Here is an 11,442-nt window from a genome sequence, read left to right as displayed (position 1 = left end):
GCCTACCACAGTATACAGCTAAGTTATATATATATATATATTGAAAGAGTAGAAAAGAGTAAACCACAATAAACTGTGGTTATTGTGGTGAGACCGTAGTACATTTCTGGTTACATTTTCTACAAAAAAATAGTGGTATTTCCTTTATTTACATACTAATTTGTATTAAACTGACAATTTCAAGATAAACCACAGTTCAAGACATTTTCAATTTGTTTTATTTGAGATTTTATGTCACTCACATTCATATAAAACTTTGTATGTTTTGTCTGTAGGCAACAGATAGCATAAGTCACTCTTACAGTAGAATTAATCTCCATTCAGCCCTATTAATAAAGCACCTCTAATACACACACACACGCACACACACGCAAACATAAGCACATACAATCATAATGCAAGTTGGACTTCAGTAAGTGTAGTGGTCTCACATCTGTGTACATCAAGATGGAGGTGGTATCGGAAAAAAAATCACATCTGACAAAAATTAATGAGCAAAATGTTGCTTTGCACGTCAGCAATGGGTGCATTAAGCATGGGCGACATTGAAACCTCCGCTTCAAAGGTTTTAGACCACTGGACTGTAGCATGATTACATTAAAGCAGTGAACAAAGCTTTCTGAAATGTCCGACTCTGTATAACATGTTTTGGTCCATAGACCACCCATTTATGGGATCCATCAGGTGGTATTTTCTTTCTACGTGTTTGATACAAAGAACAGACAGAAACCGCACACATGGAGCCAGAACATTAACACCAATTAGTAAACCAATACATAGAGACATGCTAACAAACAATGAGGCATACTCAAAGTAAAAAAACATATCATCACAGTAAATATATAAAACAACAAAAATCCTTCTAGTTTTATTGGTCTTTTGAAAAGCTCTAAATTATTGCAAATTTAGGTATGAATATCCAGCGTAATGCTTGGGGCTTTACAATGGTAAGATATACATAGGAACAATCATGCTAAATAATTTGTGATTAGCCTTATTATACTTCATTTTAGCTAATCTAACGATACATTTAACCTGTGAGGGTGTTGCAAGTAAACCCAATTCAGACAGATAACTGCAATATTAGTCGTTTTCAATGTTAAAATGTAACCCTCTTGAGAGACGATGATCTGCTATTTTTAAATTAAGTTTATTTTTTCTACATACACTGTTAATAGGAATATTTAAAAACTAAAACAAGAGCACCTTTTGAAATATGAAGATGTCATACTGCACTCACAGATTTGGTTCATCTCACAAACCTTTCCGACACACACACGCACACAGCAAAAGACTGTTTTCTTGCATTTCTTATGTTTAAATAATTTAGCAACATCACAGAATTTGTTATACTATTTGAATACCGCATTTTTTCATTTATATAACAATTCAAATTATGTCTTTAACTGATGTTAAACAAAAGTAAACAATCTAAAAGACTTTTAACAAAAGCATCTTTATAAAAAAATTTAACAACATTATTTATATTCTAAAACAACAGGTGCACACAACAGAAGAAAGGAGGGGTTGGTTTTCACAGAGTTTGGACATTTAAAACAAGGTGCACTGTTGACAGGTAAGTAAAATCAGCCCATCATAAATACCGGTCCTGTTAAAAATGTAGTCCAGTGTGACAAATTAAGGGATTAAGGGATCATGTGACATCAAGTCAACATTATGACATTCAACCTCTCCCCCAAATTTCACTTGCCATGTTATACATATAAGTCCACAATAAACAATAAAAATAATTTTAGGTACACTTAATATTTAACACATAGAATCTCATGAAAACGTTCAAGCTGTCATATTTAACCCAAAATTGAAGAAATTATATTAAAAAAAATGTAAAGACCATTACGTGTTTCTGCATTATGACGTTTTGACGACACAAATATAACCAATAGACCAATATCAAAAATGTCTTTATATTTTCTTCTTAATGCAAAATCATTAAAATCACATTTTGGGGTAAAATGTTTCCATAAGATTCACCCATACACGGGACTAAATTTTCACATTCAACCATCAGTACAGCTAGATGCTCTTCTGTTATCTTTAAAGGCTTGATGTGCATTAAAAGGTGTAAGATCTCATTCACCCCTAAACAACTAATACAATGTTTAAAAAAATAAAAATAAACTAAAACTTAGATGATTGTAGATGACACTAATCTTCAAACACAATCGCACATTGTCCTCGCCCTCACAATACAAAGCGGTTGTAAATAAATAAACGTCCATGGACTGGGACGGTAGGCTACAGCTTCAAACGTTGTCTGCTGTGCAAATGGCTTGCACATTCATTGATCCCCGTCCACCAATTTCAAACGAATCAAGTTTTCAACGTGCATATGGAGAACAAGCAGCTTTTCACTCATCTTCATGCTAGCTCTTGGCTAAACGCTTATACAGTACATGAAAACCAAGTATTTCCAGGATCATTTGAGTCTTTTCACAGGAAAGGATGCTACAAACACCCACTTTAAGCGACCCCTCTCTTAGCGTTAGCATTGAATTAGCAATAGCTATATGCAGATTACTAATGGTGCATTCATGTCATGTCAGAATAATTGTAATTACGAGTATTGAAATCTTTGTCAAAACTCACAATTACAAGTTGAAACTAGGATATTTACCGCAAATGTTTTACCGCTAAAGTCATTTTTTCGGTCATCAAAAACAAAGGCGCACATAGATACATTTTGGCATGAATTTAATGTGAATGAACTGCGCTAATTTAGATAAGACATGAATGCAGCATTAGTATGCTTTTATTTTTACAGTGCCAATTATTTATTGGGGTGCTCTACCAGAAACTCTACTTGAAATGCCTTAGGAAGCCACTGGTTATTCCTGAAAATGCTTGTTCCTCGACATGAAGGCCACGATGTCCACCAGTATCAAATAATGAAGCGATACGGATCTCCCCTATTTTTTATTTTTTTTCGAATAAATTATTCTATTTTTTTCTTTTTAATAACTTATTTCACTGACAACCTATTTCAAACACAGTACATGCTTATCGCCAACTAAATTTGATACAAACTCATGTAGCTAACTTGTATTTTTTAACAATTAATCAACATTGCAGTCTGGTAACATACCGCACTGTGTGGAGTAGGCTCTCTATCAATATAATGACTAACTTGTGCAAAACATCTGCAGAGGTGATAGGCTCTACACTTCTGGAGGAAGCTGTACTGCCTTTTCATCCAGCGCCAGGCACGTCTCAAGGCATTCCTCGCCATTTGAGGCCAGTTCTGGACAAAGCTGTTCTTCGCCCCCGTTCGGGTTACTCTCCGGTGGCGGAGGTACTTCAGCAGACAAACTTTTGGCTGAGTCCTGCCCGCAGGTTTCTTGTTTTTGCCGACCGCTCTCCACCTCTAAATCCCCGGCGTCGCTCACCACTTCTACTTGAGCAGGAAGCGTCTCAAAAGCAGCCGTCTCCAAGTGCCCAACCTGATAGTAGAGGACAGAAGCAGGGTCTTTGAGAAGCCTCTGGTCATCCGCATGGTTCTCTGTAATGCAAACCAAGGTGGCACCTTCGGGAAAAGGACCTTCTAGAAGAACTCCCTCAACACCTTCCATGTCCTCCATGCTAGCCTGATCGGTCAAGGCCCCTTGCAGAAGGCAAAGGGTCGGATCAGCGGTCTGCGCCTCCTCAACCTGCTGCTCCTCCTGTTCACGCCTCCTTTCCAGTTCCTCTGCGCTCTGCAGGTGGAGCACGGCTGTTTCGTTCTCACTTTCTAGACTGTCACACTGTTCCTCTTGCAGTTCCTGGATACTCTGGGTTTCCACTTCCACATCTGATTCCAAGGGCGATAGGGACAGGGATGGTGAGGAAACCAGCTCTGCCTCTTCTACGCAATCTTCTCCTGACCGAACACCCAGCATACTTCTTTTTTCCAGGTCAAGCTTCATGATTGTGTGGAGATAGTGTGTACGTACACGAAGAGGATTGAACTCAATTCGTCCAGCGGTGTTACCACAACCGTCACGGGTGCAACCGCATGGGAAGGACATCCGATCCACCTATGGAAAGAAACAAGCTTTATTTGGCTAAAATGAACTACTTTTGGACAGACTTTGGACAAGTTAGGCTTGTGAAACTACCTGGCATTTGATTCCAGCCTGGCTGCAGCCGCAGTGTCGAGGGTCACAGTAGAAGCGGCAGTCGCAGCCACACTCCTCACGGGACAGACGTATTGTGCGCAGCTCAGCCTTCTCCCTTGTGTCTATCCGGGCAATGCCCGAGGCCCTCAGTAGCGCCCTGCGCCGCTTGGTAGGTAGAGGCTGAAGAAAGAAGCAGTCATCCACCTCTACGCTTTCCACATCCAGATCCTCATCCGATATGTCATCCAGCGTAAGAAGCTCTGCTTCTGGACTATCTACAGTTCCATTCCTTGTCAGCTGGGAACAGTCAGGTTAAAGAGAAAACCCACCCCGTTGAAGAAAACGGCAGGAAACACTGTAACGTACAATAAAGCTTGAAAAAAACATTAAACCCAGCTAACCTTTAACTTGCGAGCGTTGAGCTTTTCTTGACGTAGATGCTGATGCAGTACGAGCTTGTGGCTACTTTCTTGTTCTCGTGCAAACTCGCCAAGGGTGTAATGGCGGATGGCGCAGTGATGCCGTGCCATGCCCAGGGAGCTGCCACCTTGGCTGGGCACGCTGGTAAAGCCTTGTTTTCTGGAGAAGTAGTAGACCGTCACTGCATCGAAGCGAACCTGTTTACGACCCAAAGAGGCTTTGTGTCTTCTAAGAATGGAGGGAGCTACAAAAAAAAATGGATAGATGGTTTATCAAGTATCAATGCAGTTTCAAGTCACGTTTTCCTCATGAGTTAATTGTTAAAATGAAATACTCCACAACAAAGCAGATTTAGACTTAGAGTTGTGAGACAGTTGGTCAAATGTTATGTTCTTTACTGCCGGCCACTTAAGTGGTGAGCTAACATAAGCCCTTTTCACACAGAGATCCTGGAAAATACACGGAAAAGGTTTCCAGGAATTTGTCCCAGGATCGTTAGATTTTGTTCATTCACACTGCCAGTAGGGCTGTCACGATTATGAAATTTGATTGACGATTAATTGTCTAATAAATCATTGCGATTATGGCGATTAATTGTCTGTTTTAGGTCTTTGGCGATTATGGCGATTAATTGTCTGTTTTTGAGCTTTGGCATTTAATTCTCATTCATTTTTGATTCAGCGATTGAAACGACCATATTGTTCTGAATACAAGACTATGTTTTTTTCTTGGAAATACATCGGAAAAAATTGGGTCATCATATATTTAAGGTTTAGGCTTTTACCTGTCAATAATACAACCACCAAATACTTGTAAATGAAGTAAATTGATCAGGTGTGAATTGAAGCCACCATTAAAATACTATCAGTCATAGAAAAGCTTCTAGTCTGTTTTTTTCTCACTTGCAAGACTACAGTAAAATTTTACTTGTGTGTTAATGAAATTTTGGTAGACTGGTTTTCACACTGAGATTTGCTTAAATAATATTAAATTGTACAGCAGGTAATTTGTATATGTTATGTTTTAGTTTTTTTTTTAAGTGATTGTGTTGTGGTGGTACATTTTACAAGTATTACCATGCTTTAGTAACAATATATACACTAAAATATGCAATATGCAGATGCACTACAGCTCCCCCTAGTGTCTTCTATAGAGATGTGCGATAATTGCGATGATCCGAAATCATAGCGATGAGGTCAAACAATCGCGATGAGACGATTATTTAATAATCGTGACAGCCCTAACTGCCAGTGATTTTCTGGAATCTGTGCGTGCGTTCACACACATCCCGTGAAGATCCCGTAAAGACACCTGACGTAATGTACTGCAATGTAATGTTATGTGCATTTTTTTTTTGCCATGAAAATATAGTTGATCACAGTGAAAGATATTTCCTTGCAGTGTTTTTAGGTGGCTAAATAGCGCAATTTGTTATTATTACTGCCTTCCTTTATTTAGTGCCAAATAGGCCTAAATAATTATCTTTTTTTTGGTTATTATTCTGTAGCATATGTTGTTGCCTTTTGCAAATGACAAAGACATCAATTTTAAAACAAACTTTTTTATTTATATTTTTATTGGTAAATGCAGAACAACGAAATGGAATGAGGCACAAGAACGCAAGGTAGGATATAGCCCAACGAGATTAAGCCAAATATAAGATAAATATAAAATGTGATATGAAAACAAATAAAAGCAAATTGTTCAGGCTTGTTCGGTGAGAATTTACAGAGCCTAAATTAAAAATATAACGGCATGCTGAGAAGTAAAAATTAGCCAGTATTTTTGCAACATAGCCTAACTGCAATACAAAAGGCATGGTATAATAATTTTTCAGTAATATTATGTACAAAAATGTGAGTTTAAAAATAAGTTTATCGTTTTTTTAAAACAAACTTTGAGAAAAGTTTTTAGCATTTAGATTTTGTAACCATTTCGGAATAAGCTCACGCAGATCGAATGAAAAAGCCGTTAATAGGGCCTAAAGCATATTGCACATAATGCTATAAAAACCATAAATAAACACTTAGGTAGGTATATGATAATCATGTTTGTATTGTTTACAATGTTTTTGTTGAGAAAAACAAGCACATAAATGTTCGGGTGAAAGTTTGGAGTTAGTCTGTAAACAGTGTCTGCACAGAAACTCGTGGGCTTCTCCGCAGCGCAGCACGAACTCGGCAGGTGCACACAGACGTGTTTTAAAGGTTGGTAATCGATCAAGTTTATTGAAGCGCTGTGTATTTTAGTGTTAATAATTTTGATAAAAGTAATTTCAAGTTTAAACTGCGTTTAGAAGCAGACAACGCTATTCTCGCATCTGACCTTAAGTTTGGTGATTAGGCCTCTTGCATTCATCAATGATTTAGCTAAAGACAAATAGTAGGCCTATTTTTTTGTTTTCCATTTACTAACGAACAAAAATGACTCGCTTAACTATATTTGTTTTCATAGCCAAATTATTTATGATTTATTATAGATGCGTGTCATCACTACACAGCTTTTTTTACGGCAATGTTTCTGCTTTCCGCGACTGATCCCGTTTATGTTACTAGGTCCCCTTTCCGGAATCACTTTTCGGATCAATCCAGGATGCGTTTGCGTTCACACAGAAGGCACTATGGCAATTTTTTGGCAATTTTCTGGGCTCAGCGGTCTGTGTGAATGGGGTTATAGAGGCACATGGGAAAACTGAACTACTTTACTACTTATAACCAGTATGCTGTTAAAATCATGAACCTCATAAAATCTTAATTTATGGTGTCTTACGTGCGAGAGAGCTGGAGGGAGCGTTGAGACTGTCGCAGCTATCTGCACTGTCACTGCTGGAGATGTCATCATCCGAATCTTTGGGTGTGGAACACGGCGAACCGCTGTCCACATCCTCGAAATTGCGCTTCAGGCCACGAGATAACAATGTCTCCATGGAAACACAGCGTCTGGGGGCAGACTGACAGAGTGTGTGCATGAACACTAGAATGAGCCAATCTTAGATTTTTAGATGTGCATACTGAAAATGAGGTATAAAAATGACATTTTAAATAAACTGTTTTGCACTCCTACAAAATCATTCAAACATAAGCTTTTTAAAAGTGCTAAGTTAGAAATAAACAAAATATAACTTACGAAATATTTAGACATAAAAATCAACTTGGCCATTAACTTTAATAAAGCGGTCTTGCACAAATAGAAATTCTGGAAGCCACGGTCACCAAAACGCAACCAATTAACAACAAAAAAGGTCACATGCAACATTTTCTACCTAATCATTTACTTTCTCCATCTCACAGTCCTGCTTAAAAATCACAGAGACTGAAAACATCACCATGGCAACTGGGAAAGCCAAAGAGGCTCAGAAAAACTGCATCTTCTTACTCCATTAAATCTTACAAACAACAGGCCTTTGCAAGCCTGTGACAAGACCAGTTAAGTCAAACCAGAGAGGTCACACAAGCCCGAGTCAGGACGTTTGATCAAGCCACCTCGTTAGCCTGAGGGAACTGTGTAATACAGCTGCTTTGAGCGCTCCATGCCTGATTTTCTTCATGATTAAACACTATTTTTAAACAGTCTGTGGCTTTTTAGTGGGTTAAAAGAACTAGGCTGTTTAGCTTTGAGGAAGGATCAACTTTGTCTAGAAAATAGAGTTATGAATTATATTTGTGAGATCAAAAATAAGATCAGTCTGCTTAATTCTAATGATGATGATCACAAAAGAGATTATATTAAGCTATATCTGGCATTACATGCGTTTAGTCATTTTCATAAGATGTTTAATAATAGGGGTGGGTAAATGAGTAGTTCACCCAAATATGAAAAACTTTTGGCATGTTTATATAAATAAAAATAGTAATTGGACCTTGACTGTCTTGTGACAAAACACACACACATGTGACAATTTGTCACAAGACATACGAGAACCAATGAGATTCAAAGTTATTCAAGTGCCACTATATTAAAATCTAGCACATGGATCAGTTTGTTTACATGGATCCAAGATGTATCAATCAATATTTATGCTTCAAATATTAACCGTTTTCTTTCACTGATGTGGCGTTTTGCTTTTGATTAATTTGTGTTCAACTGAGGAAAGGAAGTCATATAGATCTGGGATGCCATAAACTGAGGATTTTCATATTTGGCTGAGCTATTCCTTTAATTCAGGTATGAGTCTGCATAAAACGGCAACATCTGCATGCGTTATATCACTTATCGACCTTGAAACATCAAAAGCAGCGATCAAATGCAGCTGCTACAAACACTGTTATATTAAAACAACGTGTCGAAATGAGAACTATGCATTTCTGCATTACAATGTCTTTGAATGAACCGTATCCATAGAAACAAGAGATGCTAAGAAACAAGGCAGTCCATTTTTTGCTCAAGGAGCAATGCCTTGCTTTTTATAATGAATTAATTGATGATGCACTATAACGTCAGTTCTGAAACGGTTTTATGGTGCTTTGCACACATGTGAGCTGCCAGCGAATCATGCTGTAGGTCGTCCTTCAGTTAATGTGAACCAAGTGATGCATGCCAAGAGGTCTCTTCGGACTTGTAGCCAAATTGTGAGTACTTTACAAATATTGGACAGCGCCATGTATACTCGCAGTGTCTTAAAAGCACATATGTTACAACATATCACATACGGTCTATGCGGTAAAACATCATAATTATACACAACAAGCGACAATAGATTAGTATTTTTAATGCCATTGATCCTGTCCAAGAAAGATTTGCAGTTCGTTTTTTTACAATGCCACATGCCACAATCATCTCGAGAAATCAAAACAAACTCGTGTCTGTGTGTAATTTAAATGTCACTATTACAGATGAAAAGACTATTACAGATGTAAGAAACACGTAACTACCGTTGAGTCATGTTCTGTGACATGTGAAAGCACATATATGGACCTCGAATCTACTTAGACTTCACTATTAAAATGCATTACTAGTTAAGATGGTACACCCTAATGTTTAGCCTATATTTACGGGTCTGCAGGAAATGGAATCTAATGCATATCACAAAACCCACGTCTACACAGCCCTACGTCTCTACATTGTAATGTCATATGATATCATTTACACATCCCAGACATATTCGCAGGCAGTGTTCAGCAACAGCTTCCCCTTATTCTTGAAAGCGCCACACAAAGCAATGCACGATTCCAAAAACTGGAGGAAAAGCAAGGTTAACATTAAATGAACTAAATAAATCCATCGCAGGTAACCGAAAAGCAGGGACCGTATTGCAATGCTGCAATATGCTTGAAAACAGCTCGTGACATACATCCTGTGGCCTATTTGCTTGGAAAGCAAGCATGAACAACCGCCTAAGAATACTGACAACTCATCAGCCAGTTTGGCTGGTCTGCACTGAAATAGCCCACGGTAGAAATATGACACACAAATGTCAAGTCTTCTTTTGGTTCCTGCTTTTTTGACAAACCATGCATTGGTGACGCTGCGATTTCTTATCGTCCAAAACACCTTTCCAATGGGTGCATCCATTGAGCACTTCCCATGCCCACCCTGCAGCTGAGGATTTAAAAGGGTCTAACAATGCAGGAAGTGGATGAATTACTACAATATGACGTCACACTCCACATTACAGTGCCTATGCTACACATATTACAATGAATTATAGTGACGTGTAAACACAATTAAATCACATGTATGTTTGTATTACACAGTTCCTGTATAAACACAACACATGAAGGCGGTGTTGTAAAGTCTCAGCCAATACGATTGAGATGACAAATTATAGAGAATTTGTCTCGTGATTTCATATTCTAATAAGATGGAACAAATACACAGAATGGCATATGACAGAGCAGAAAATGGTAATGCTGTGTTGCAAGCAGTCCAATGAACAAACACTTTTTCTCTTTTTTTCCATATAGGCAAGGCTATAAGGAAAGCCAAATCAGAAGGGAAACATAAACCTTTGTCATAGGCTTACCTTGTGAACAAACCGAGTGCCTTTAAATCTTCGCTTTATTCGTTCTTTCGATTATATTATTTTCTTTGAAGATTCGGCTTCTATTCAGCGGAGATCCACAAGGTTACAAGATGACAGACAAAAAGCGACTTCAGCCCATGGAAATGGTCAGATCAATGAGGAAATAGCAGTTTAATCACGAAAATATAGCGATGCTCGATATGCCACGACATTTAAGCATCGTAAACAACGGATATTACTCTTGGCTTTAATATAAAAGGGGGTTTGTGAATCAAGAAGCCAGTGCGAGCGTTCAACGTTGCATTCAAGCTCTTTAAAGAAAAAAAACGGGGCAGACGAAGGCAGACAAGGACCTCATTCACTAAAAAAAATTACAAATCCCGGCGTGGAAGCATCGGATACGTGCAGATGAAACGGACGATCTCTAGGTGATCCTTTAAAATGCATGCATCGAAAAAGACCAAATAGAGTCGAGCCTTCGAGGTATATTTTCCTTTTGGATAGGTGGCTGTGTTCTGCGCTATGTTTAGACAAGTCGCCACGTTATATTTCCACGCCGAAGGAAAGAAAAAAAACAAAAATTTGGTGTAGTATCTTTCGGCCCGAGGACCCCGCGGGCCTCTCCTCTGCCCCGGTTTGTTACAATGTAACAATAGAGTAAGGAATGCTGCACGGGATCCATATATACCCGCTGTGACGTCACAGCAGTGCCGCAGAGGGGCTGCTGGGAAATGAAGTTTTACGGGACCTATTGTTAGGGTTTAAACTCACGCTTTTCTTTGGTAGGAAACGGATATTGTTTTGTTTCACGTTAGTTTTGGTAACAGGGTTTTGTATAGATATACAGTGTCTAACGCAGATCTAAATCTTTGATATACAGGCTGGGATCGTTGAAGGCACACGGTTGTCCTCGCTTCTTTTTTGACAGCTCGGTTTCCATGGAAA

The 11,442-nt window shown here is 38.5% G+C and overlaps 1 protein-coding gene across 2 annotated transcripts; it reads right to left on the bottom strand.

Annotated features, from left to right (window-relative positions):
* Window positions 1-201: 201 nt before the first annotated feature.
* csrnp2 (cysteine-serine-rich nuclear protein 2) lies at window positions 202-11,175 on the bottom strand. 2 transcript variants are annotated; one of them, XM_057319521.1, is made up of 5 exons: window positions 10,498-11,175; window positions 7,305-7,485; window positions 4,517-4,779; window positions 4,116-4,412; window positions 202-4,034 (listed from the first exon to the last, which is right to left on the bottom strand). In XM_057319521.1, the coding sequence occupies exons 2-5, from the start codon at window positions 7,459-7,461 to the stop codon at window positions 3,180-3,182; spliced, it is 1,572 nt and encodes a 523-aa protein (XP_057175504.1). In that variant the 5' UTR covers window positions 7,462-7,485; window positions 10,498-11,175; the 3' UTR covers window positions 202-3,179. The 2 variants fall into 2 exon arrangements, with proteins under 2 accessions (XP_057175504.1, XP_057175503.1); XM_057319520.1 differs by lacking the exon at window positions 10,498-11,175 and having other exon boundaries at window positions 7,305-10,490.
* Between the last annotated feature and the right edge of the window lie 267 nt (window positions 11,176-11,442).

The sequence above is a fragment of the Triplophysa rosa genome, linkage group LG21 (assembly GCF_024868665.1).
Source record: "Triplophysa rosa linkage group LG21, Trosa_1v2, whole genome shotgun sequence".
Classification (NCBI taxonomy): Eukaryota; Metazoa; Chordata; class Actinopteri; order Cypriniformes; family Nemacheilidae; genus Triplophysa; species Triplophysa rosa.
This window is presented reverse-complemented; position numbering and strand designations above follow the sequence as displayed.

Coding starts and splice junctions, on each gene's coding strand:
- csrnp2 (XM_057319520.1), bottom strand. CDS start 7,503: ATGCACACACTCTGTCAGTCTGCCCCCAGACGCTGTGTTTCCATGGAG. Junction 4,780..7,304: donor TCCCTCCAGCTCTCTCGCAC/GTAAGACACCAT, acceptor TTTTTTTTGTAG/CTCCCTCCATTCTTAGAAGA. Junction 4,413..4,516: donor TCAACGCTCGCAAGTTAAAG/GTTAGCTGGGTT, acceptor GACTGTTCCCAG/CTGACAAGGAATGGAACTGT.